At 42.2% G+C, this 25,144-nt stretch overlaps 1 protein-coding gene across 1 annotated transcript in view; it reads left to right on the plus strand.

Annotated features, from left to right (window-relative positions):
• The first annotated feature begins 6,744 nt into the window (after positions 1-6,744).
• Positions 6,745-25,144, plus strand: part of SUFU (SUFU negative regulator of hedgehog signaling) — an 84,267-nt gene continuing 65,867 nt past the window's right edge. Inside the window, exons 1-2 of the mRNA XM_056849744.1 lie at positions 6,745-6,899; positions 17,223-17,357. Of these exons, the coding sequence (XP_056705722.1) occupies positions 6,745-6,899; positions 17,223-17,357 (290 nt within the window). The remainder of the gene's footprint in view (positions 6,900-17,222; positions 17,358-25,144) is intronic.

The following is a 25,144-nucleotide window of genomic DNA, read 5'->3' on the forward strand; positions in this document are numbered from 1 at the left end:
CTTTAACCACCTTTCCTACGTTGTTTCAGTGGTATATTAACCCATGCTTTACTGCCAAATATCCTGATATGATCCAAACTGGGATCTTTCCCATACAGAGCCTTGTATGGAATGTTATTTGTGGCACTTGTCCAAATTCTATTTGAAATATAAGAAGCATTTTTTGCCGCTTCTGCCCAGAACATTTTTGGCAATCCAGCATCAAGTAGCATTGATTTTATCATTGTTTGCAGTACTCCTGCCTTTCTCTCTGCAACACCATTTTCTTGACTCATAGATACATTTGCAATTCTATGTTCAATACTTTGAGTCTTAAACCAATGAGCCATTTCACCAGACATGTACTCACCCCCAAAGTCACTTTGGAACTTACAAATTTTATGCCCCAATTGCCTTTGCACATTGTTAGCCCACATCTTTATAGTGTCACACACCTCTGACTTCTTTGCTATGGGATACACCCATGTGAACCTTGTGGCATCATCTATCAAAAGAAGAAGATATTTTCTTTTAGATATACTGTCAGGGAAAGGGCCTACCAGATCACTATGAACAAGATATAGAGGGGTTTTTGTTACTCTGTCACTCCTTGGTGCAACTGGGTGTGCTTTAGATTTACTTTGCTTGCACACATCACAATCCAGATATGTTTTGCACCCTTCAACCTTCTCTTTGCCCAGCATGGCAAGAGTTTTATTCAAGGTACCCCAGCCCACATGGCCAAGTTTTCTATGTAGCAAATGTATACATTTATGGTGAGGGTTTTTATTTAACACAGTTTGTGCTTTACCTGCCATGTTCTATAGCACGTACACATTATCCTTCAAATTCCCCACTGCCATAATCTTATCACCTTTGAGAATATTACAGCACTTATTTCTGAAAATCACACTGAATCCAGAATCTAGTGCACTTATACTTAATAAGTTTTTCTCAACAGAGGGTATACAAAGCACATCTTTGAATGTATGGTTTAAACTTCCAAACATTACACTTCCTTGACATGAAACAGTTGCAGAACGTCCATCTGCCAAACTTACATGACCTAACACCGATTGATGTGAGTTCATTAGTAGCCTTTCCTCCCTCACAAATATTTGTGAAGCTCCTGAGTCAATTATCCAAGAGTCATTCAGGGAGTCTGGACTTGCTCTCACCAGCGTAGCTTGCTGTTTGGTCACAAATTGAGTCCTTTTTCCTTCTTTGTATTTCCTTGCAGCAGGGCAAAATCTTTGAATGTGTCCCTCTTTCCCACATCTGAAACATCTCTTTACACGTAACACCATAGGTATAGGCTTACTTGCTTCACAGCTGAGGCTTGTATCCTTCCTTATCTCTTGCTTGGCACAGCTCCCGGTCTGGCCGGCTGCCAACTCCCGTTGCATATATCGCGCCTCTTCCTCTAGCAATCTGCCCGTGATGAACTGCAAGGTCAACTTAGCTGCATCCACAGATTCAAGGGCTGAGATAAGTGGGTCGAAACGCTCCGTCAGGGAACTTAAAACAATAAACACCTGGTCCTGGTCAGAAATCTGCTTTCCCCTCTGAGCCAGCAGTTGAAAATACGTGGCTAAGGTGTTCAAATGAGCTCTAACACTCTCATTTGGCTCCATAGTCTTTCTATAAATCCTTCTCATCAGGGAAATAAGGGATCCAGCTGTGTCTTGCACATATACAGCCTTGAGGCTATTCCAGGCATCTTTAGCTGACCCCTGTCCCTCCACATGCACCAACTGGTCATCAGCAACACTTAATATCAACATGGCCAATGCCTTTTGGTCTTTTAAACTTTCCTCAGGCGTGGGAGCTTGTGGGGGAGAATCCACATACGTCCACAATGACTCACGCTTAAGATAATGCTCCATTCGCAGAGACCACACGGCATAGTTATCTGCAGTCAGTTTATCAACCAGCAGGGCAGAAACAGCTTGCGCCATGATATCTTCTCTCACCGGCAGTAGCTGATTATCTTCCCCTAGTTCCTCCTCCGACTCTTTGTCAGAAACAACTGAACCGTCTGCAGACTGTACATCAAGGTCCTCAGCGTCGCTGGCCTCTGTAGACATCCAAACCACTCACAGCAGCAACTCACGGCAGTAGCTCACCAACTCCAATAGAACCTCCAGCTCTCAGCGCAGTCTATCTGGGCCCATAGCCCTGTCGCGCACAGCTTGTCTGGACTTCAGGAGTTTACTGGTAGCAACTTCACACCACGCAGTTCTGCTATGTACAGTTTATTTACAATATCTACACAGAGTCCTTCGGCTGTTAACATTCACAGCTCTGAGCAACAGCATGCTCCGCCAGCATATATAATTCAGGCAATAGGTAACTTACATTCACTATACAGACTTATATACACATTCATGACCAATCACAGTTCACCTGAGATGAGTCATTCTGGAAATCCCCATTCCTGGCTGTACAAACTGGATCAGACCAGCCTCATCACATGACTTAGCTGTCACTCTGATCAGTATGATCTGTTTAGCAAACTGCAGACTAGGCATAACTTTGACATATGTTGACACTTCAAACTCCAACTCTGTCATGGAAGCTTCCTGGGTGACCTTGGGCCAGTCACACACTCTCATCCTAACCTACCTCACAGGGTTGTTGTGAGGATAAAATTGAGGATAGGAAGAGGATAGTATAAGTTGCTTTGGGGTCCTATTGAGGAGGAAAGTGGAGTATAAAATAAATAGAACCATTCCGTGAATGTCTGCTGCATCCTAGCTGTGTCATCAGCAAGATAGGGCAATACTGGTTCCTCTTAGCAATACTCAAACATGTTGGTTTCTAGCCTGCCCCCTTTATTTGTTAATGGTTTCCTTGCCTGGCTGAACAGTGATATGTTAATAAAATTATTTTCTGAAATGCAGCAACAAGACTAATAATTCTGGGGCAGAAATCCTGTGCATACTTACCTAAAATGTTCATCTTGGGAATTGTAGTATCCTAGCCTGGAGAATTTTTTCATGCTAATTTCCAGCTACATCATGTACAGGAAAGATCAAGAAGGGGACGATTGTCGCCCAAACTTGCCCAGATCCCCATTCTGGGAAGAGAAGGTCACACACACACTCTGGCTATGGAGACTTGGAACTGTTCTGGGGCACTCAATCAGGGCCATAAAGAGTTAACTTTCACATGGTAGCAGTTCAACCCAACAGCAGGAGATTTTTTAAAAATCATACATAAAGCCTCCTGAAACACATCCTTCTGCTGTGAAGGAACACATATTTAAAGATGCTCTATATGCCAATGCCCAACCCATGTAGATCCTCTGATCTTTGGCAGGATTGCCCAGTGTGGGAGTGGGTATCCCTAACTGTCTACTTCCAGAACACTCCTGGATCTCAGTGGTCAGAGTGTGCATGTGATAAAGTCTCTTCCCCTCTCAGGAAAGAGAACTGGGCAAGTTCATAGAATCACAGAATTGGAAGGGATCACCAGGGTCATCTAGTCCAACCCCCAGCACAATGCAAGAAATTCACACCTCCCCCCACCCCCCTCCACTCCTACTCCATGCCCATAAGATGGCCAAGATGCTCAAGTCCATTGTATCCAACAAGGCAAGTGACTCCCTTAGCCTTTGAGCAACTAGCCTTGGGGGAAACTTAGCCTAAAAAGTCTCTCAGGGCCAGGATTTTATTTTTAGAAGTTTATTTAAAGCACCCATTGAGTGTGACAAATGAAGGGAATCATGCAAAGGGAAAATGCAAAATTTTAAAAATGAAATAAAAGTACAGTTTCTAGCTAATCCTAAACCCATAAGAATTCTCTGATCTTTACACATTCCTTTCAGATGGGCCAAGCAAAGGAATACCTCCTTGGAATTATTCTTTGAGAATACAATACAGACAAAAGAACATTTGCTTTACTCAGCAAATAATTAAACGGTGGCATTAGCTGCCAGTGGATGCCACAGTGGCCTGGTGTGGCAGAAGGGCAGGGGAACCAGAGGCAAAGGACCCTGCTTCCTGTAAGCTCTTTGGTTATTGCTTGTCCCTGAAACACACTCTCATTGGGTAGCTGCCACCACCTGTCATGTTAAGATCTGAGACAGAATCTGACAGGCCCACTTGGCCAACCTACCTGCCTCTGTCTCACATATACACACCTACCCCATCCAGCTTGGTTTATCTGACAGCTGGCCTGTATATAATCCAGTCTTTTTATACCAGAACAATCTGGGAACAACACAGGTTGTCTTAATGCAAGTTTTAACTTGATATTGGGGAAACCTCCTAAAAAGGGGAAGGCATATACAACTACTTGATTTCAATGGGCTTAGATGGGCATAACTCATGGGCATATTGCATATTGCATATTGCATAGCCAATATCTTACAATTTTTCATAGACTCCAGACTGCATCAACCTGATACATGGCTGTCCTGCAAGGTACTCCTCTTCCTTTGCTTGCTCCTGGAAAAAACAAGTCACTCTCATTCCAATTTGGCTATAATCACACCCCCTTGCATTGATAGGTGTCCTGTTCCCACACTGGCTGATTCTAAGACAATCAGTTGCGGGAGAAACTCTATCCCTCTCTGTCTGGCTTTCTGGTTGACTGTCCTGTCCCTGCTCTAACTAGAGGGGCTGTGCAAAGGGACTGACTGATTTTGGAGCTTAATTAAAATGGGGAATCATGGGGACCAGGATGGAACTCACAATGAAATGAAATACTTCTTAACTCAATGAGCAATTAAACAGTAGAATTTGCTGCCAGTGGTTATAGTGATGCCACAAACATACATCGCTTTAAAAGGGAGTTAAGGCAGATTCAATTATTAATAGCCTCAGTGAACAAAGGGAACCTCCATACTCAGAGGTAGTTTACTTCTGAAACCAAGTGCTTGGAGGCAACATCTGGGGAGGGCCTTGTGTCCTGTTTGTTGGCTCTGCAGGGCAGCTGGTGGTTGGTGGCTATGTGTGAAACAGAATGCTGAACTAGATGTACCACAGCAGGGCTCTTCTTATGTTCGTAGTGAGCCATATTGAATGCAATGGGGCTTGTTTTTCAGCAAACAATAAGATCAGAATATTGTCGAAGGCTTTCACGGTCAGAGTTCATTGGTTCTTGTAGGTTATCCGGGCTGTGTAACCGTGGTCTTGGAATTTTCTTTCCTGACGTTTCGCCAGCAACTGTGGCAGGCATCTTCAGAGTAGTAACACTGAAGGACAGTGTCTCTCAGTGTCAAGGGTGTAGGAAGAGCATTAGCACATTATCTTGATACTTACAGGACAATGATTAGCACATTACTTTTGCAGGACAATACTCAGCTCAAACCCAACCCCTTTCTGACTATATATTACTCTTCCTACACCCTTGACACTGAGAGACACTGTCCTTCAGTGTTTCACTCTGAAGATGCCTGCCACAGTTGCTGGCGAAACGTCAGGGAAAAAATTCCAAGACCACGGTTACACAGCCCGGATAACCTACAAGAACCAATAAGATCAGACTACAAGGATGCAAAGCTGTGAGCGCAGGCCAGGATTTATTTTAGACTAATGTGCCCAAGACTGAGTTGTCAGAAAGGCCACATCCACAGGGCCACTTCCCTACCTCTCCAGGCTCATTTGGGTCCCTAATGGTTAGGGTTGACAACCTCCAGGTGGAGCCTGGTAATCTCCTGGGATTACCATTGATCTCCAGGCAACACAGGTCAGTTCACCTGGAGAGAATAGTCACGCTGGAAGGTGGATTCTATGGCTTTATACCCAATTGAAGCCCCTCCCCAAACCTCGCCCTCCTCAGGCTCCACCCCCAAGCCAGCAGGTATTTCTCAACTCAGAGCTTGCAGCCCCGCTCATGGTCACAATGAGGAGTGTTGATTCCTGTAAAGACAAAAAATTAACAACAAGAGAATCCATCCTCATGGTACCGAGACCTTTAGTGAGCTTGCAGCTCAGTCTTAAGCAGAGATACATCCTTCCAAGTCTGCTGGAGTCAGTGGGCGTAGAGGGGTATAACTCTGTTCAGGTCTGCACAGTGCACTTGTTAAGCTGTTACCCTGAACTGAGATTCCTTTCTAGCTTGTTTTGCTGAAACCTATATAGCAACGGAGAGACGGCGATAGCCTAGGAGCGAGCAAGAAAATCCCCTTCTTCCAGCTATGCAGCTGCAGTCGCCAGCGCGGGTTTGTTATCTTGCCCCAGAGTTTTGGATTTCCTCTCTTGTCTGCTATGGAGCCTTTTTTTTCTCTTAATAATAATTTTTTTTATTTTCTTAATTTGACACGTTAACCTATAAAACAATATCCAATACTAAAAACACACACTTAAAATTTCTAAAGTAACCACAAATTGACTTCCCCCTCTCCCTCTCCCGTCCAAAAATAAATTGTATAAACTTTTGCTAACGGGGCTAACCCCTTTCCTATTTTAATTTGTCTGCTCTGCAGCCCGACGAGCACAGAAGCTGAGAGAGGGGCGGGGTTCCTCTCCGGCGGAGCGAGAGGAAGCGTGCAGTTGCAGAGCTCCGTCACTAGGTGTCAGGCATACGCCTCAGCAAGGGACGGAGGCAAAGGCGGGCTCGTGCCAGGCTCCTCCTCCGGCAGGCTGCGATTGGCGGAGTCAGGTGTCTGTCAAGCCGGCAGGCGGGGTCGCTGCCGCCTCTGCCGCCGCTTGGGCCGGGCTGGGGTCGCGGAGGGAGTTGGGAGCAGCCGTTGGGAGTCCGCGCGCGGGGGCCGCCTCCCCCTCCCCCCACAGCGCGACCAGCCCCGCCGGCTCCCCCATGGAGACCACCGCCGCCCCCGCTCCCCCTGGCCCCGCGGCTGGCCCCTTCTCCCCGCTGTTTCCCCCGGGGCTCCACGGCATCTATGGCGAGTGCCGGAGGTTGTACCCAGAACAGGCCAACCCCTTGCAGGTCACCGCCATCCTCAAGTACTGGTGAGTGGGGCCGTCCCAGGTCGTGGCGGGGGCTCCGAGAGGCCTTTGGGGACCCCGACAGGCTTTGGGGCCTGGGCAAGAAGCGGGGAGGGGTCAGGCGTCTTGGGTTTAGGAGTACCTAGGGAAGTCTAGGGGCGCTTTCCCAAATAAATCCTGAATAGTGCACTTTCAACGCATGTTGCGGCTGGGTTTGACTGTGTGGAATGGCAAAACCCACTTGCAAACGATCGTTAAAGTGCGTTGAAAGTGCATTATTCAGGAGGTGTGAAAGTGCCCTAGGAGTGGGTAGGGTGCCTGTGTTTGTGGCGAGATCCGCTGCCGAGCTGGGTTCAAAGGGGTGATTGAAAAAGTTTGGGATTTACTGGTGCTGGTTATAGTTGGGTGGGTTGGGGCTTTGTCAGGTAGACGTTGGAGGACTCTATAGGTATGAAGGTAGTTCGGTAGAGGAGAGGTTGGTTGGTGTCCCCCCCCCCTTTCGGATGCTGAACCTGGTTGTGGGGGGGTGTTAAGGCTTGTCTGTGATCTTGAAGGGTTGGGGGAACAGGTGGGTCTAGGCTTGTAATTAAATGGGGGTTGATCTGGTGTCTGAGATGAATGGTACATGAGTTGGGTTTGTTAGGGAGCAGAATGGTTGATATGGTGGTGTGTTTTGTGTGTGAGGGGGGGTTGAGAAAGCCATACATTTAAAACTTTGTTACGGTTTCCCTAGGTGCATGGGAAAGGGTTGGAGGCCTCTGCAGCATGATTACTTATACCGTGAGAAGGATTAGCTGGAGATCTTGGTTTTTTATTTATACATTTATTCTTTTATACCCAGACTTCCCCAAGGGGCCCAAGAACGGCTTTCATCATTCTCTTTTCCATTTTACTCTGAAAGATGGGTTAGGGTGAGTGTGTGACTGGTCCAAGGTCATCCAGAAAGTTTCCATGGCACAGTGGGGATTTGAACCTGGGCTTCCCAGAGCCTAGTCTGACACTGTGACCACCACACCAGGTCCCATAGCCTAGTCTGACACTGTGACCACCACACCAGGTCTATAATTATAACAGCTTGAGGTTATGTGTTTGCTCTGTACCTTCAGTACTTTGTTCCTCTGTTCCTTTCTTCTTATACTACTTCCATTTTTCATTTCTGAACTCATGTTTGCTTTTCTCTTACTCGTCTGATGTGCTTCTGTAGTCCACATGCTTTCCTCAGCCTTTAAGCAGGTAAGGATTTGTCTCAGTCACAGTTTACACGTGTATACTATTTACTTTTTGTCCTAATCTGCCCAGTTTTCAGACTACCCGTTCAGTGTTAGCACAACCACACACACTTCCTACCTACTCAATACATGGTTTGTCTTGCTGGCTAGTTTGCTCCATCACAGTGCAATCTTTTGGTGAGTTACTCTAATATGAAAGGGTTTAGACTGGTGTAACTGCACAGAATTGCACTGTTAGTCTGCCCCTGGCAGCCTTTACCTTGTTCACAGCTATGGCCTCAGAATGAATTGGCTGCTAGGCTGACTTTCCTTATGAAGAGTGGGTAACACACATAAACCCAAAGATAAACTGTGCTCCTTTGGGGCATTAGCCTTACAAATGGGACATGTAGCTGTGCATATAAACTGGGAGTTTTGGCATACAGATTGGTTCAAAGAGAAAAACATAGCATGTGTGTATATTAAGTACTGGACTCTGTAGGGGTATGTAGACTGCAAAGGTTATGTACCCATGGTTGAGCATGTGTGCAAAACTCTGGCCTGTTTGTATACTCCAGAGAGTATATGTGTATATTAATCTAAGAATAAGGTGCCTCTAGGAAGCCCACAAACAAGATGACTGCAGCAGCATTTTCCTGCCTGTGTTCCACAGCACCTAATATATTAGGCATACTTCTCTGATCCTGGAGAGAAGGAGTTTCTTGATCTTTCGGACAGATGTATTTACCTTCTGGAAGAAGCCACTGCAATGAGGATATCAAGGGTGTTCTGTCCTGTCCTTCACATATTTATCACATCCTTCTTCCAAGAAGCTTAGGGATCTCTGCACACTTTTCCTTTCCTTTAACCATGTTTGGTTAAGCTCACAATGCGTGACCAGTCCACAGTCATCCAGAAGACTTCAGAGCAGTGAGGATTTGAACTTGGGTCTCTCCAGTCCTAGTCTGACTCTGTCACTTGTTCTAGCTTGGGAGGAACATGATATGGCATATTGGAGAGGTCTTGGTAGTGATCTGGCATGTTAGAAGATTCTCATGAGGGTGAAGTACCCAATCTGATACAAGGAGAGGGAAAGTGTCTGAAATAGTACATATGGTCCTAGCTATCTAGGATTTGAGGAAAGGGTGTTGATAGAAGGTTGAAATGTTGTGGCAAAGGTTCTAGGTTGGAGGGAATGGCATGGGTGACGTATTAGGAGATCTGTGAAGTAATAGGATGTAGTACAGTAGTCACCTGTGGAATAGAAACATGATGTGAGAGTGGAACATAAGTTCTGCCTTACCTTGCAAAGAGTTGAGATGCTGTTTTGTCTGGTGCTTAGGTCTGAAGGCAAGTGGCAGTCAAGCAGGCAGAAGGCTAGTGACACAGAGCAAGGATCCCGATGGCATCCTTCAGTGACAGATTATCCAGGTAGTGGGATGGCAGCAGATCTGGAAGTTTTATATCATCTGGCACCCATTTGTCACTCTGACACCTTACTTTCCCAGGTCAGAAAAATAATGGATTATAGTGTGAAATGTCCCAACTGGAAATATCTACCAATTTGTCTGACAAGCAACCTCAGTGGCTCTCAGAGTTGGTGGCAATGGTTTGGATCCCACCAAGATTTCCAGAGACATATAGGGGTATTTTTTTGGCAAAGATCATTTTTGGTGTGAGAGACCTCCAATTCCTCCCTAAGCTATTCCTGTGGATGTCCTGTCCCCCAGGAGCAACATTTCAGGGGCTTTCTGGGTCACTGCAGGAGGCAGGAGTTGGCAAAGGATTCCCCTTGTTCCCATGGAAATCTAGGTGAGATCCAAGCCTGTATTCAGGTGTCACAAATAAGCCACAATTTATTTGTAATGAGACTGAAATCCTTGGGTTTGTATATGTGCTGTGTGTGTGTGTTAAGTGCCGTTAAGTTGCTTCCGACTCATGGCGACCCTATGAATGAAAGTCCTCCAAAATGTCCTATCTTTGACAGCCTTGCTCAGATCTTATATGCGTCGAACAGCTTCGGGCTTTTCTTTTGCATCTATTCATGTCAACCACTGAACGTCCTTTCAGCTTTAGTCCAATTGCATCATTAAGAACAGTGCTACTCGTACTCCTCTGCTCTACCCCAGTAGCAAATTGAGTGCCATCCGACCTGAGGGTCCCATCTTCCAGCACTATATCTTTTTTTCATTTTGGATTGTCTCATCATAGGGTTTTGAAGGTAAAGGTTGGTCAGAAGTGGTTTACCAGTGCCTTCTTCTGCGCAGTACTAACCAGGGTTAGCCATAATAGCACTGCCGTTGTCTACGAAAGATCTTCCGCCAGTGTTACCTTCCACTACTGCTGCTGCCCAGTAACTAACCTTCAGGGATTCCTCTGCCCCCATCCCCATTGGAACTGCCTGTTCTCTTCTGCGGATGTGGCCGTTGATCCCTTAAGGGGGTGGATGCATCTTCGTCTGGTGTCTCAGCTGTGACCATTCCGTCTTGAGTGACTCTGCTAGGAGTTTAGTCTCTTGACAGAGTCTAGACCCCTTACAGTATTGCTCTCAGCTTCCCTGACACACACAAACCCCCTCACCACGTTAAGGTGTGCATCCAGAAGGGGTGTATGTGTGCTACTTTGTTCTTTATCTTTGGCTCCATGCTGAAAATAAGGACTTTCTGATTTAGGAAGTTTTCTGTCTTACTAAAAGCTGTTATGACATTTGCATAAAGCACCTTAACAAATTGCAGTTCATTTCTTGACTGTAAACAGAGATTCAAAATCAGTATTAAAATGTGGCTTAGAATCCTGGTTTGTAGACAAGAAATAAACTGTGATTGCGCTAAAAGTGCCTGATGGAGTTGTAAAATTTCTAGACAAGATCAGGCTAATCTGGGCTATCTATTATTAAACATCATTAAAACACTGAACTCTTTGTTGATGTATTATCATTAAACATAGCCTATTAATTGTTGCCAAAATGATTACATTTAAACACAAATATCTTGAAAATGTTGTATATGTTTACACCGTAAGAATTTTTTTCAGCTCTCCCAAAAATTTCCCAGGTTTTCTATTGAAAAAACTGGAAAATCCACACACATTTTCATGCTATACATTTTGAGTGTGAAAAACCTTGTCTTACACATTTTACTCATTCTAAAAGAGAAGATATAGGAGTCTCTTTTCAGTGTTGCACCAAATTGTCCAATCATTCTTTAGGGAAGTTGTGGGGGGAAGGCCAGGAAATATGTTTTCCTAATTTTTCCATTCCCATTAGTCTATTGCCTCTTTTTCATGAAAGTGATGACTAGAATATTTAAATTTAAATTCTTCAAAGTTGTGTTCACATAAACATAGGTGAGCACCGTTAGCTTAGGTGCTTCTGTGTAACATGACTTATTCATCGGTTTCTCTCATACATTATAGGAATAGTAGTATGTAATGTGTCCTCCTTCTGGAGGATTTCAGTTGACCTCAAAAGTTCTTGGAGGAATGGGCATTATAATGGCAAATGAGATTCAATGTGAGCAAGTATAAAGTGATGCTTATTGGAGTGAAAAATCCCAACTTCACATATACAGACCAAGAAAGGGATCTTGGGGTGGTAGTGGATAGCTCCATGAAGACATCAACCCAGTGTGCGGCTGCTGTTAAAAAGACAAATTCCCTGCTGGCCATAATTAGGCAAAGAATAGAGAATAAAACTGCTGCTATCATACTGCCCTTGTTCAAATCTATGGTGAAACCGCACTTGGAATACTGTGTACAGTTCTGGTCACCACACCTAAAAAAGGATATTGCAGAGCTTGAGTAGGTGCAGAAAAGAGCAACCTAAATGATCAGGAGGCTACAGCAACTGCCCTATGAGGAGCGTTTAAACCCTTAAGGCTGTTTAGCTTGGAAGGAAGGCAGTTAAGGGGAGATATGATAGAGGTCTATAAAATTATGCATGGTATGGAGAGAGCGGACAGGGAGAAGCTTTTCTCTCTGTCATAATAATAGAACATGGGGTCATCTGCTGAAGCTATAGGGTAAGAGATTCAAAATTGATAAAAGGAAGTATTTCTTCACACAACACAGTTAAATTGTGGAACTCCCTGCCCCAGGATGTAGTGATGGCTTCCTAGAGGCACCTGGTTGGCCACTGTATGAGCAGAGTGCTGGACTTGATGGGGTTTAGTCTGATCCAGCATGTCTTTTCTTATGTTCTTATGGCTATGCTGCATATGGTACAAGTAGTCGTAGGTGTTGTTGGAACTCAAGATGTGTAATTTGACACTAAGACGTAGTTGGGGGGACTGATGTAGAGCAGGGCCATGGTGCTGGAGAGAGGGTTAATTCTTTTCCTTCTCTCCCTCCCTTCTTCCCTGATAGAAAAAGGACCCTACTATGCCACAGTACACAAAGAGAAAAACAAACAAAATAACAACCAGCTACCCATGTTGTGCCTTTCCCCCATACCCAAACTAAAATTAATGGAGTGGGTAGTCTTTTTGTTAGGGGAAATAGTCCTGTGGAAGCCTTAATCCGTATCTCTTACACTTGTGTAGCTATGGCTTCTTTTTTAGGACCAAAAACCATGTTGAGAAATTCAGTCAGGGAGCTTCACTGCCACTTGTAGCCTTGCCCTTTAGTGTCTGGTGGGTGGGACACCATGGGAAGATAAAGAGTAACCCCATTCTTGTAATGTTCACATGATGAGGAGTTAAAGTAATTCTCCTTAAAGAAGAGTTTGTAATTCTCTTTAAAGAAGAGTTTGTACTTGTGTTCTCTCTCCCTCTCTTTCTTATTCACTCACTAACTATGTAGCTGAGGAGTTAAGGTGTCAATGTTAACATTCTGTAACCATTTGTGAAGAAACTGGTAGAGATTACCGTAGCTCTTTATTCCTATAAAATGAAGCGCAGATTCAGAAAAGCAATGACCTTTAATTGGTGAAAGTTTGAAATTTCAGCCCATAGAAGAACCAGATAATGATTTAAAACTTTCCTATTTCAGCAGAACCAAGTAATGTTGCCTTTGCTGCTTTAACATGGCATTTCCTCCCTCTTCTTTGGGCTGTATAGGGTTAAATAAGCTGCTTTGCCTTTGGCAGTGAGAAACACCACTACTAGGTGGTCTGCTGCAAGCACACTGCTTGCCAATAAATAGTTGAGAGACTGACATCTGGTGGTCCCTTTAAAATTGTACTTAGGGCTATATCTCCTTCAGACTTGCAATGGCACATCTTTATGGGTGTTCACACAAAGCTTTTCTGTTTGTGGCATGTTTCACAAAGCTGCCTCTTTCAGTTCTTACTGACAAGAAATGTTTTCTTTGCTTATGTAAAAGCAGATGGTGCTTAAGCAGCTGGTGTCCTGAGCCCACTGCATATCCTGCTATTGTCCCATTGTTTGACCGTGTTCCCCTTATCTGCTCTATCTTCCTGTTGAAACATCCTGTATTTCATGTGGAGGTGCAGCAGTCAAAAACAAGTGGACACTTGGATATTTCCCCTTCTGCTTCTACCTTAAAGAAGCAAACGTGGAAAAGGGGGAGAGTTGGCTGGCACTTATTTTTTAATATGGCTACTTTACACACTGAAGAAAGTCTTGTAGGTGTACCTAATGCATATTCTGAAGATTATAAGGAGGGGCAAGTTACTAGTTTTGCACTTTTAGCATTTCAAAAATAGAATTGCAGCAGTATCAACTCTTATGCTTTCAGCATTTTAAAAATAAAATTGCAACAATATCAGCTTTTCCCCGCAGTGTATTTAGGATGGAAATTTAGTTGTAAGGAACTCATTGGGAAAGAAAAGTATGACCTGTTTATTTCTTTAGGTAAATGTATAATGCTGTCTCTGCAGAGACCTTCTGGAGGCGGCTCACAAGTAAGAATAATACCAGAAAACCATAACAACAAAATGTCAACATTAAAATGAAGCCAGGGGTGTAAATACAGCACAAGTACCACCTAGCAGCCTAAAAATAAACAGTTCTAAAGCTACAAGCAAGCAAAAGCCGCTAAAGAAGATAAGCCTCATAAGTTAAGCCTGGGTTAAAGGAAATGTTTTGGCCTGACGTGCCTTAGGAGGGGAGGCATGGCAGAGGCAAGGTACCATCACTGAAAAATGCCTTTCACTCACCACCCTCTTCCTCACCTCTGCAGGCAGGGCATGGAAAGCAGGGTTTGAGAGGCTGCTTTTAATCAGCAGGTTGGACAATACAGGAGTAGGTGGTAGTCCATGTACCCTGGTTTCTAGCTGTTTAGGGCCTCAAAGGTAAAAACCAGGAATTGGAATTATGCCTGGAAAAAGATGGGTAGCCAGTGCAGATCTTTTAATCACATGGGTGATAGGATCCCTGTATCCAGCCTCCAACAGTAAGCTGGCCACAGCATTTGTTCAGTCCTCAAGCAGGTTTGTGATTAATAAACAGCATCTGGGTATCTTGTGGAATTGGATATCCTGCTGTTCTTCCTTGGTAGCAAAATTATTTGGGGAAAAACTGCATTGTAATTTTTTGAACTTAATAATGTCCTGCTGTGTGTAATTATCAACATTGGTGGACAGAATGCAGATTCTTTTATGAATCTGGTTTGTGAACATTAATGGGGTTTTGAGGGAGACCCCCACATAAAGTGATTAGATCTGGACAACCTAAGTATAACAGAGGTGGTGTAGCTAGCCCAATCTTGTCAGATCTTGAAAGGTAAACAGGGTCAGCCCTAGTCAGTATTTGGATGGGAGACCACCAACGAAGAAGAGGAGTTGGTTTTTATATGCCGATTTTCTCTACCTTTTAAGGATAATAAAACCAGCTTACAATCTCTTTCGCTTCCTCTCCCTGCAACAGACACCTTGTGAGGTAGGTGAGGCTGAGAGAGCTCAAAGAGAACTGTGACTAGCCCAAGGCCACCCAGCTGGCTTCTTGTGTAGGAGTGGGGAAACCGACTTAGTTCACCATATTAGAGTCTGCTGCTCATGTGGAGGAGTGGGAAATCAAACCCGGTTCTCCAGATTAGAGTCCACCTCTCTTAACCACTACACCACACTGGTCCAGGGTTGCTACACAGAGGCAAAAAGTTTCAAACTACCTCATCATCTCTTGCTTGAAACCCCTATGGGGTCACCATGAGTCAGCTGCGATTTGACAGCACTTTACACACACAAGCACATATACAAGTATCACTGTCATTAGGTCCAACACTTGATCATCTTGGGGAACAGGGTTGCTCCCCAGTTGAAGGTTCTAGTTAGTATCAAATGGAGTCAGTTGCTGGTAGATGAGCACCTCTTAAAAAAGGGAAAAGGTTAGTCCTGAAGATAGGCCATATACAATTTACATCATGAGATCTGGGAGATGGTTACTGAGAATCAGTTCATAATAAGCCTATGTTATTCTTGCTAGTGACTGAGTTATTGAAAGCAAGTGGAGAATTTTGTTACCTCATAAAGATTTTGCCCAAGCACAACAGGCTTTCTCTGGGCACCTGCACATATACTTTTTGGGAGGAAAAACCAATTAATTTATAATGAACATTTTTTTTGTTAGGGCTTTCTTGCCATCTGTTCTTGTTCATTATTTGATGGGGTCCCCCTCTAATATGCATATAGTCATTCCTATTGCTTGCTGTTGTAAGGAGGAAGCACTTGCCTCATGAACCATGCTAGCAGTTTTGCCGGCATTTCTTTCCTTTAGAGATTTTAAAAGAAGCACATGCTGTTATGGCTGCTGCCTAACAGAATATAGCCTGCCTGATAAGGTCAGAAGGACTCCCAAACTTGTATTATTTTGCAAATTGTATAGAACAGAATTCAGGAAGACATTTTTATAATGGAAATATAGTGGTAGTAAAATGGAATTGTTCAGGAAGGCACTTTTGTAAAACAGAAGCAACTTGTAATTTTAATGTTTAATGAACAAATGTAGGCAGTTTTGGGTTTTTGCCCTGACCTGGATAGCCCAGGCTAGCCTGATTCTGGCAGATCTCAGAAGCTAAGCAGGGTCAGCCCTGGCAAGTATTTGGATGGGAGACCTCCAAGGAAAACCAGGGTCATGATGTGGAGGCAGGCAATGGCAAACCACCTCTAAAGTCTCTTGTCGGGTGAACTGTGACTTGATGGCAAAAAAGGCAGTTTTTAGATTCATTGCATTATTTATCGAACTATTATATTGTTTCTGTCACTTTGTTCTGTACTTTTTAAATCTAGTTATTGCATTATTGTCTATATTGTGCTGATGATTTTGCATTGTTTTCTATTTCTGGAGTCTGCCTTGAGTCTCAATGAGATAGGCAGACTATAATTAAAACATGAAATACTGTTATAAAGGCCAAACTGTGCAGTACTGTCTGAAGGACTCTCTCCTCCCATATATTCCTGCCTGGAATCAAGATCACAGGGAGAGGGACTCGTGACTGTCTCACCAATCAAAGAAGCTTGTTTAGGGCACACGAGAGAGGGCCTTTTTGGTGGAAGCCCCACAATTATGGAGCAGTTTCCCCAGGGATGAGTGTCTGACCTCCTCACCTTTGATCTTCAGGAGGCAATTGAACACAGCTTTACTTAGGACTGCATTGGACAAATTTAGTTTTTGTTTATTGACAGTCTCGTGGCGCAGAGTGGTCAGCTGCAGTACTGCAGTCCAAAGCTCTGCTCACGACCTGAGTTTGATCCCAACGGAAGTTGGTTTCAGGTAGCCGGCTCAAGGTTGACTCAGCCTTCCTTCCTTCTGAGGTCAGTAAAATGAGAACCCAGCTTGCTGGGGGTAAAGGGAAGATGACTGGGGAAGGCAATGGCAAACCACCCCGTAAACAAAGTCTGCCTAGAAAATGTCAAGATGTGACATCACCCTATGGGTCAAGAATGACCCAGTGCTTGCACAGGGGACCTTTACCTAATTGAGATTTAAAATAATTTTTTCATACCCGTTGCTTTATTTACATTGTAAGCTGCCTTGAGTTCTGCAAGGTAGAAAGGCACCTAATAAATGTTTTAAATAAATAAAAGAACTGTGACAACATTGTAGTTTTGATGACACTTTTTTTTAAAAAAAGATTTATTTATGCTGTGTTTTTAGTAGTGATATATTGTTCTATTTTTTAAAAAATCTACCTGTTTTCCTTGACCAAGCTGCAACTTCCTCTTTTTTGTTTTCTTTTTTAATAGGTTAGGTGGACCTGATCCTCTGGACTACGTCAGTATGTACAGGAATTTGGGTAGTCCAGCCTTAAATGTTCCTGAGCACTGGCACTATGTGAGTTTTGGATTAAGTGATTTGTATGGCGACAACAGAGTACACGAGTGAGTCCTTATTTTCATTTGCTGTGGATTATTGTTTTCTGTGTTGGGGTGCCTTTAGTCTTTATATTTAACCATGTGCAGTGCTCAGCTAGAAACTGACCTATCTAATGGGGTCACATAGATGTAGGCCAGGGGTCCCCAACTTTTCTGAGCCTGTGGGCACATTTGGAATTCTGGCGCAGCAACAATATGGCTGCCACAAAACGCCTGCCACAGGAGGCAGAGCCAGCCACAAAATGGTTGCCACAGCTTAATTTCAGTGTCGATCCTTGTGCTGAGGTGGCAGTTGCTGCCAAAGCCACATTTTAAAAAAACTGCACAGCCAATCAGAAGCCATGCTGGGCAAAAGCCCTACCAAGCCTCATCCACATCCTAAAAACACTTGGTGGGTGCCAGAAAAGGTGTTGGCGTGTGCCATGGTGGCCACAGGCACCACGTTGGGGACCCCTGATGTAGGCAACTGTTCATCATTGTACCCAGTGTTCTGTAAGCCCCTAGAATACATGATGATTCCCCACATAGGGTTGTCAGGTCCCTCTTCGCCACTGGTGGGAGGTTTTTGGGGTGGAGCCTGAGGAGGGTGGGGTTTGGGGAAGGGAGGGACTTCAATGCCACAGAGTCCAATTGCCAAAGCGGCCATTTTCTCCAGGTGAACTGATCTCCATCAGCTGACGATCAGTTGTAATAGCAGGAGATCTCCAGCTAGTACCTGGAGGTTGGCAACCCTGTTGGAAATAAAAAGATTTATTTCTTTAAACAGATTTAAGTTCTGAATAAAAAGAAACTCAACCTCAGCCTATCCCCACATAATGGTGAAATCTTGAAGAAAAAAAACTTCCTTTTCACGGTCTGCTTTTGGCACAGTGCCATCAAGCAAAACTCCTTAGTTCCTGGTCTCTGGAAAGGCCAAGATCATGCCCGTTAATCGATGCAACACTCACACCCAGGATTTTGAAATGAATTAATCTAATTTGCACTGGATTCTTGATATTACAAATAGATGTAGAAAGTGGTATGACTGTTAATTTATTAAAATATTTATATCTCACCTTTCCTCATGTATACTTCTCTTAAGAATATGCAAAGACTGAAATATAGCTGCTCTATCTCTCCTTGCTCATGGTTTGTGGAAGGGGCATGGATGTCATATTCTGCTTAAATATTTGTTATGGCTTGCTTACAGAAGAGATTTGCTTGTAGAGAGATAATTAATGATTATAGGCATCCTTTTCATTTAAAATATTTTGTAAAGGTGCTTTAGGCTGTAATGACAAACAAATTTAATAATCCTTAGTCAGTACATTTACAAGGATGGAGTTTAATTCCATAGATGCAGTCTTTTTGAAAAAGGATGGAATTCCCCTGTTTTGTAATCCAAAGTATATTATTTGCAGCATTCCATTTATCTCCTTATATTTGTCTTTCTCATTATCAGAGGAAGGATTGATAGAGCAGTCATCACAGTCTGTCAATATTGAATGTTCCCAGTTTGCACATATTTGCTTAAGGCACTTTTGTAAATCTTAAGTATTCTCTGCATAAGTTGAATATCCTTCCTTCTTCATATGTGGCATCAAGGCACTTTTTCATAGTTCCTATTCTCTGTTGGTGGTAGACCTCCCTTGAAGCCAGGGCCACCTCGTGGATATTTCTTCTTCTTTTTTTTGTCTAGAGTGTGTTTGGATTAAAAATGTCATTTGTTTAAGGTAGTTAATGTAGGAGACAGGCCACCTACAGAGAGGCTGCCTTGCAATGTTTAAACTCACACAGAGTCTCTGGAACTAAAACACATCCCTATTGTTAAAGATTCTGGAATTAGAGACTTTTTAAAAAAGTGCGGAGGGAAACATCTTTTATGTTTACAGCACAGTAGTTAAACTTACAAGGAGGGCTGCTTTTAATAAAAGGAATGTTACTAAGTTTGGTTTTGGGCAAAGCCAGCTTGTAGCATATCTCCCTATACATCCTTGGAGAAGAAGCCCCCCCCTTTTAGTGCAAAAGATTTTCCCATTGCACAGTAGTAGTGATTGGGGTGGGGAAAGAGAAGAGGCCCTGGCTATTAGGAGTAGCTTAGTTAGATAATGATTGATATATTTATGTTGGTAACTTGATACTTTTGTTATCTCTATGATTACTGCTTCTGAATTATTCTTCCTTTGGTTCGCTTGCTGTCTTATCAGGCACTGTCAGCCCCGCACCTCTGGCAGGACTACTAAATTCTAGATTAGAAGCAGGAATTCCTGTTCACTTCTTGCTTAGTCCCTGGGATATTTGTCTGCTGCATGTCGACTCCATGCTAGCATCTATCCTGTTATTCTCCTAATTACTTAGTTCTGCACCTCGGCAGTGTAAGACTTGCAACTGGTTCCCTGCTTGTTTCCCATAAAGCTTCAATATACTGAAACCCCAAAGCTGCTGATTACATGCTTTTGTCCTAACTGATTAATTTGTGTCTGTTTATAGGCTGTGTAGGAATGGAAAGAATTCTGTTGCTTTTTATTAGCAGGTCTCTGAGCTGACTAGTTGCAGCTTTCTCAGTGAGGTCCAGGAAGGCAGTTTTATCAGGTCTTGCACATTCTCCTCTGGCAAAGAATCCCTGCAAAAAAACATGAACCAGATAAACTAAATGCAGATAATAGTCACACAGTGTTGTCTTTATGTAATGTATGAGCTTTATTCATTTCATGAGTTTTATGCATTTCATAAAGACAGCACTAATACAGTATACTATGCAGTTACAAGGGAAAAACTGACTCATTTACAGTACATTCCTAAGGAGAGTTACTCCAGTCTAAGCCCATTCATTTCAGTGGGCTTAGACTGGAGTAACTCTCTTTAGGAATGCACTGTTAGAGTAGTTGAAGATTGCCTGCTCTTGAACAAAAACAGGAATTGTCATTGGTGGTAATGCATCAGTGTTAAGCCTGTGTATGGGCCCCACAGAGGCATGTGGATATACAAGTTAGGAGCCCAAAATACAGCAAGGAAAATTGGTCCTAGGGACTGTGAGCAAAAAATCAGACTCAACCTAAATTTGTTACAAGTAAGCGTGCATTTCCTTCAAAGCCCTGATCTTGAACTGCTTAAGCATCGAGTTGACTTGAATCTGGATCTCACAGGTGATAGTTTGACACGTTAACCACTGTATCTCACTGGCTGTCTTACTTTATATGGCATTTGGAAGCATTGGGGGGGATGGACAAAGGGGATTTGTGGTGATTCTTGGCATCCCTGATTGTTTGTCCCCTGCATCTGGAATTCAGTGATGCACTGCTTCTGCAGGCACCATTTTGCAATCATGGCAAATAGTCCCTTCTTTGTCGAAGGCTTTCACGGTCAGAGTTCATTGGTTCTTGTAGGTTATCCGGGCTAAGTGACCGTGGTCTTGGTATTTTCTTTCCTGACGTTTCACCAGCAGCTGTGGCAGGCATCTTCAGAGGAGTAACACTGAAGGACAGTGTCAAGTGTGTAGGAAGAGTAATATATAGTCAGAAAGGGGTAGAGTTTGAGCTGAATCATTGTCCTGCAATTACCTTTGATACTTTTTGCAGGACAATGATTCAGCTCAAACCCTACCCCTTTCTGACTATATATTACTCTTCCTACACACTTGACACTGAGAGACACTGTCCTTCAGTGTTACTCCTCTGAAGATGCCTGCCACAGCTGCTGGCGAAACGTCAGGAAAGAAAATACCAAGACCACGGTCACACAGCCCGGATAACCTACAAGAACCAAAGTCCCTTCTTTTTTTTAATTCTCTGCTCTTATGATTGCAGTCTTGAGCACAAACAATTATAATAACAAAACAGCAACAAAAAGATAACAATAACAATAAATACACCTATAACAACCAAGGCATCAGATTACTCGAATCTAACTAACTGGATTACTCGAATCTAACTAACTGTTAGATTTGACGACACAGGAAAAAACTTGGCAACTGCCAGATTGGCAAATGGTCATGAATTTTTCTAGTTTGTAAAATTTATGTAATGTGTAAATCTGTCAGACTAGCATAAAGATGCATTTTGCATATTTAAAAGAGCAGATTCTCTCCAAATAATTTATTACTGTAATGTCTGTATATAGGCATAGCTATGGCTTGGTACTATCACTAAATACCGAAGGACCAAAAACCAAGATAAGAAACCAGAGTTTTAAGTCAGCTTTCTGTTGATGACTTGCATTAAACATGCTTAAGCATCTCTTCTGAGCAGATCTGTTATAGAATTATCTGGATATGGTGTCATTATTGTGCTTTTTATAGATGCTGGCTAGATATAATTCTTGCCCAGTCACTGAAATGGCCAGCTATTTTCTTTGCCCTATTATTCCATGTGGACCTATATTTTGCTTTCGCAATAATACAGTTTGAATGAAGTTGTCAGAAGTTAAATACAAAATTAGACAGTGTTAAATGGGTGACTGTAGGAAGTACAGTAGATTGTATTTAGCAAGGCAAAATGAAAATGCGATTAAGGTCAAACTCTTTTTAATTTGAAAATCTTACCAAGCTGGCTGAGGGTAAATTGTGGTAAAATGTCCCAAACATTTTTTAAACCTTAACATTTGATTGTTGTTCAGCTTTTTGCAAAAACACATTCATAGATCTGACATTTGATAAAGAAAGCTAAACTTATCTTGAGTTTTAATCTTATTATCTATATCATCTTGCACATTAATAAAATAGTTAAGGGAAGTCATGCTCTTGTTCTGATTTATACACACAGATGATTCAGAGGCATTTTTTCCTTTGCTGGAGAGAAAGGGAAAGCCTCTTAAAGTAGTGCTTGCTATTAAAATACTTGTGTTAACAATTAACTTTTTTTTAAAAATTGACATTTGATTAATCAGAGATACCTTTTTAATAACTCAAGAGTGATAACCAGTTAATACAACAGATTAGACCCCTCCAGTGTTGCAGCACTAGATGTTGTTGAGTTGTTGTAATGGCCGAGCCATTAATGACATGTATGTCCAATAATTTCTAAAGAAATCACAAAAAAGTATAAAAATCTTAAATGGTGGAGAAATCTGATATTGCACAGGATATTGTTTCAGTTCTGTTTTCTTAAAATTAGAAACTGTTGTTGGTTGGATAATGTAGCGTCAATCTTCCTCAGCTGGTATGTTGGAGGAGGGGATTTTTCTGAAGACCAATGTTACAATATTACTTAAGGCTCAAACTTCACATTCATGGAAAATCTGTGATTCTCCATGATTTTTTTTTCTTTTTTTACTAAAAGGTACCTGGGTTATGCTGGGTGTGAACTGAAGGAGGCTGAGAGGGATTAATCTTTTCCCTTCTGGTCCCTTTTCAGCTGAAACGTAACCTTTTTTTCATAGGGTGTATGTATTGGTTTGTTATTTTGAGCTGTAAAAGGAGAAAGAGCCTCTTTGCATGCCTTTCTTCTGCTTCTACTCCTCTTGCCCCAGGCAGCCTTGGGTTAAAAAGCAAAACAGAACTCTGTGTAATGTCGTTTTTTGCCTAAGGGAGAGAAAATATGCAAAGTAAATGTCTGGTTTCATGTAATTTGGCAGAGTAGCAAGATCATCTTAATTTTAAGTTTCCATGTGCTAGCAGTGTATAGAAAATGTTAGTTTTCATTAACGTAAGAGAAGAATCTACTATAAATAGTTTTTCTGTCTTTAAATATTTACGCAAAATTAAAAGTGTCATTAGCACCTTAAGCAAATACGGCTGAGTCATTCTTGCTGTGATCTTTGAATTATCACACAGGCATCACTCTTTTTATATGCAAAAATAACAGGGCTTTGATTATCCACCCTGCCATAGGTCATCAAGATGCTGTGACACCTTAACTTGGGAAGTAATGGTAGACATTACTGAATAGGATTGAACTGGATGATTTAAATGGCTGCTTGGTCCATTTTCAAAGCCATGCATGGTGTGTATGTTGGCACTGTATAAGTTTCTAAAAACAACGTTCAGATTACACTGAAAATTGGCCTGAAGTGCTGCTTGTGCCTGGCTCACTGGAATGGCTGGGGAGTTACCCATTACAAACACTAATTTTTTTCAGGTGATCTTTTTTACATAAATATGTTTACACACAGGGCTCTTTGCCTAAAATGTAAATGTACAGTGTGCTGTTCTCCTTGTCCAGTGAGGAATAGTTTTCTCATATTTTACTTTCAATAATGCAGTCATCATTCACTGGAATTTGGAGGAAATTGCCTACTAAAGTGAGAATGTAAGCATTTTGGCAAGTAGCTTTGACTTTTGAACTAGAAAACTCTGAAAACTGGAGGTTAAGGCAAAGATTAGTGTGGTTTTTGCTGTTTGTTGTTTCTTTGTGAGTTGAAGGAGGGGGAGCATGGATTCCCCCCCCCCTGTTATTCTTCTGTAGAGGTTTTGACTGAGCACAGGCCAGCAGAGAATACAAGGAAACTGTTAATATGCCCCAAACCATGGGAATATTCTAGTCCTCGGAGGTAACTAAATATAGCAATAATTACAACTATATCGCTTTAAATGAGCAAGCTAGACATCTGCTGAAGTTTGGTGTTTGAGACGATACCCATGATGGTCCTATCGTGGGCCAGTCTAAAGAGATTTAAATGTGATATGTAACAATATATATCCTTGGCTTTCAGAAGATTTATTTTTATTTGTATAACAAAGTAGTATGTTTAATATTAAAATATCAGTCTTGATTTAACTTGGCAGATTCAAGAAGCTTCAATTATTTCTGCAGTCAAAGTATGGAACAAGCTGGTGTGTGGTAGTATTCCTGGCCAGTGGATTCTAAGAATTCCCCCTTTCCCCAAATATTGTATTTGTTTTATAGGGAACAGTGGTCAATTTCACACTTAGAATTGTTGTAAAGTTGAAATGCAGGTGGCAAGGAGACTAGAGAACAATTAAATCTGCTAAAATATTTGAATATGCCATTAATTTTTTTCATATGCAAAAAGTTGGAATGCATGGATATTGCTTTTCTTGTGTTTAAATTCTTTCCCTTTAGCATTATTAAGGCAGAAGCCAAAATGTAGTTTTGTGCAGGAATTGTAAAATAATTGTGAGCGAATATGAGCTTACTACAGTCTGTGCTTAAATATACAATGTTAATATTTATTTTCTTTAAAATGGGCTGTTAGATTTGTTTGCTAAATATGTTTTGTGTATACATTATATTCTGAACGATTTATGTAAACATTGTAGTTCTAAAAGATTTTTTTAAAATCTTTCAAGGCATATCACAATTAAAATGATCAAACAATAACCACAATAATAAAACAACTGAAACCGTGATCAGTGTCCCAAGTCATACCTTGATAATGATAGGTTGGAAATAATGTTGTGTTATCATGACTATTGGTATAGAATCCAAGCAGCAGTAGATGAGTTTTACTCATTTATTGTTTACAGTTGCCTACAGTTTGACATGCAGCTTGTTAACTGCATGTCTTCGTTTGTAGCTTCTTGCTTTATTTATGTAGAATCTTTAATTGGTAAGACCAGAAAGCAAATAAGAATTATTGCTACAGTTGTTCCCAAGGTAGGTCATGTCATGTACAAACTGGAACATAAAGGAGATCTGACCAATTCCTACCTGACAATTAAGATCACAGAGACCCTCCTGACTGTCCCATCAATCAAAGAAGCTGGGTTGGTGGGTACATGAGAGAGGGCCTTTTCAGTGGCAGCCCTACAATTATGGAACAGCTTCCTCAGGGAGATGTGCCTGGCCTCCTCACTTTCAAACTTTAGGAGGCTGTTATTTAGGACTGCATTTGATTAAGTTACAAGCAGTCCTAAA

This window comes from Euleptes europaea, chromosome 5 (assembly GCF_029931775.1).
Source record: "Euleptes europaea isolate rEulEur1 chromosome 5, rEulEur1.hap1, whole genome shotgun sequence".
NCBI lineage: Eukaryota > Metazoa > Chordata > Lepidosauria > Squamata > Sphaerodactylidae > Euleptes > Euleptes europaea.